Here is a 939-nt window from a genome sequence, read left to right on the forward strand (position 1 = left end):
GATATAATATTAATAGGTATGTTTTTATTAGTGTATAATCACCTGAATATAAGAATTATTGTGTTTTTGTTAACTTAGAATGAGCTGTTTTTATCTCCAGACACCACAGGTCGCCTGCTACCTGCTAGAGGCTGCCATGTTCAACCGCCATGTTTCTACAGTAGCTCAGAACAGACAAACCAAACACTGGCTTTAGACAGGGTTTCACAGCCACTTTAGTTTCTCCTACACACTTCACAGCCTGTTCTCATTCTCATTGTTTGTTCTCATTCTTTGATGCCACTAAATCCTTCACACTGCTCCACGCTGTTATTCCACCTGCAGGCACCTTTAAACACTAATATGATTTACCTTTGATTTCTAACTTTTCTTACTTTATGTTTATATTTGACAGTCAGATGTCATCTCATGTTCAGATCAGAGCACAACGTTATTAGTTTTGTAACATACTGTATATCCATATTGACAGTACTGTATGTTGTACCACAGGAACTGTTTGGATCAGAGGGAGTTGAGATGGCAGTTCACTTTCTGAGGAAAGGCTCCAACAAGTTCTACAGTGGTCTGGGACACAACAAGCTCATCCTCTCCACAGTGGACTGTGTGCAGTCAGTTCAGCTAAACCTCAGCACACTAACTGATTTAATTTATGTTATTTATTATAATGAAACATACCAACAAATTCCACATTTACACTTGGTATATCAAGAATCAGTTCACATCTGTCCCCCAAAGACATATTTATGTCTCTGTTAGTCATCATTTCTTGTCAGGATCTTTTCAGGATTTTCCCCTTCAATTGGGACACAGGTCCTGTGTCCTCTTTTGGTTTCAGAAATCAGATTTAAATCTGTTTAATGTGTCTCGGTTGCATTCAGGAATGTAATTCTTTGGTGGGTTCTTTTATGTTCATTTTAATTTTTCACTCAAAAATTGATT

General features: G+C 37.5%; 1 protein-coding gene across 1 annotated transcript in view; it reads left to right on the forward strand.

Annotated features, from left to right (window-relative positions):
* The window catches only part of LOC118342516 (cilia- and flagella-associated protein 69-like), a 12,387-nt gene that overhangs the window by 6,776 nt on the left and 4,672 nt on the right, over positions 1-939 (forward strand). The window contains exon 15 of the mRNA XM_035681083.1: positions 490-608. Within this exon, the coding sequence (XP_035536976.1) occupies positions 490-608 (119 nt within the window). The remainder of the gene's footprint in view (positions 1-489; positions 609-939) is intronic.

This window comes from Morone saxatilis, unplaced genomic scaffold (genome assembly GCF_004916995.1).
Source record: "Morone saxatilis isolate NCDOM2014 unplaced genomic scaffold, NCSU_SB_2.0 Contig9, whole genome shotgun sequence".
NCBI lineage: Eukaryota > Metazoa > Chordata > Actinopteri > Moronidae > Morone > Morone saxatilis.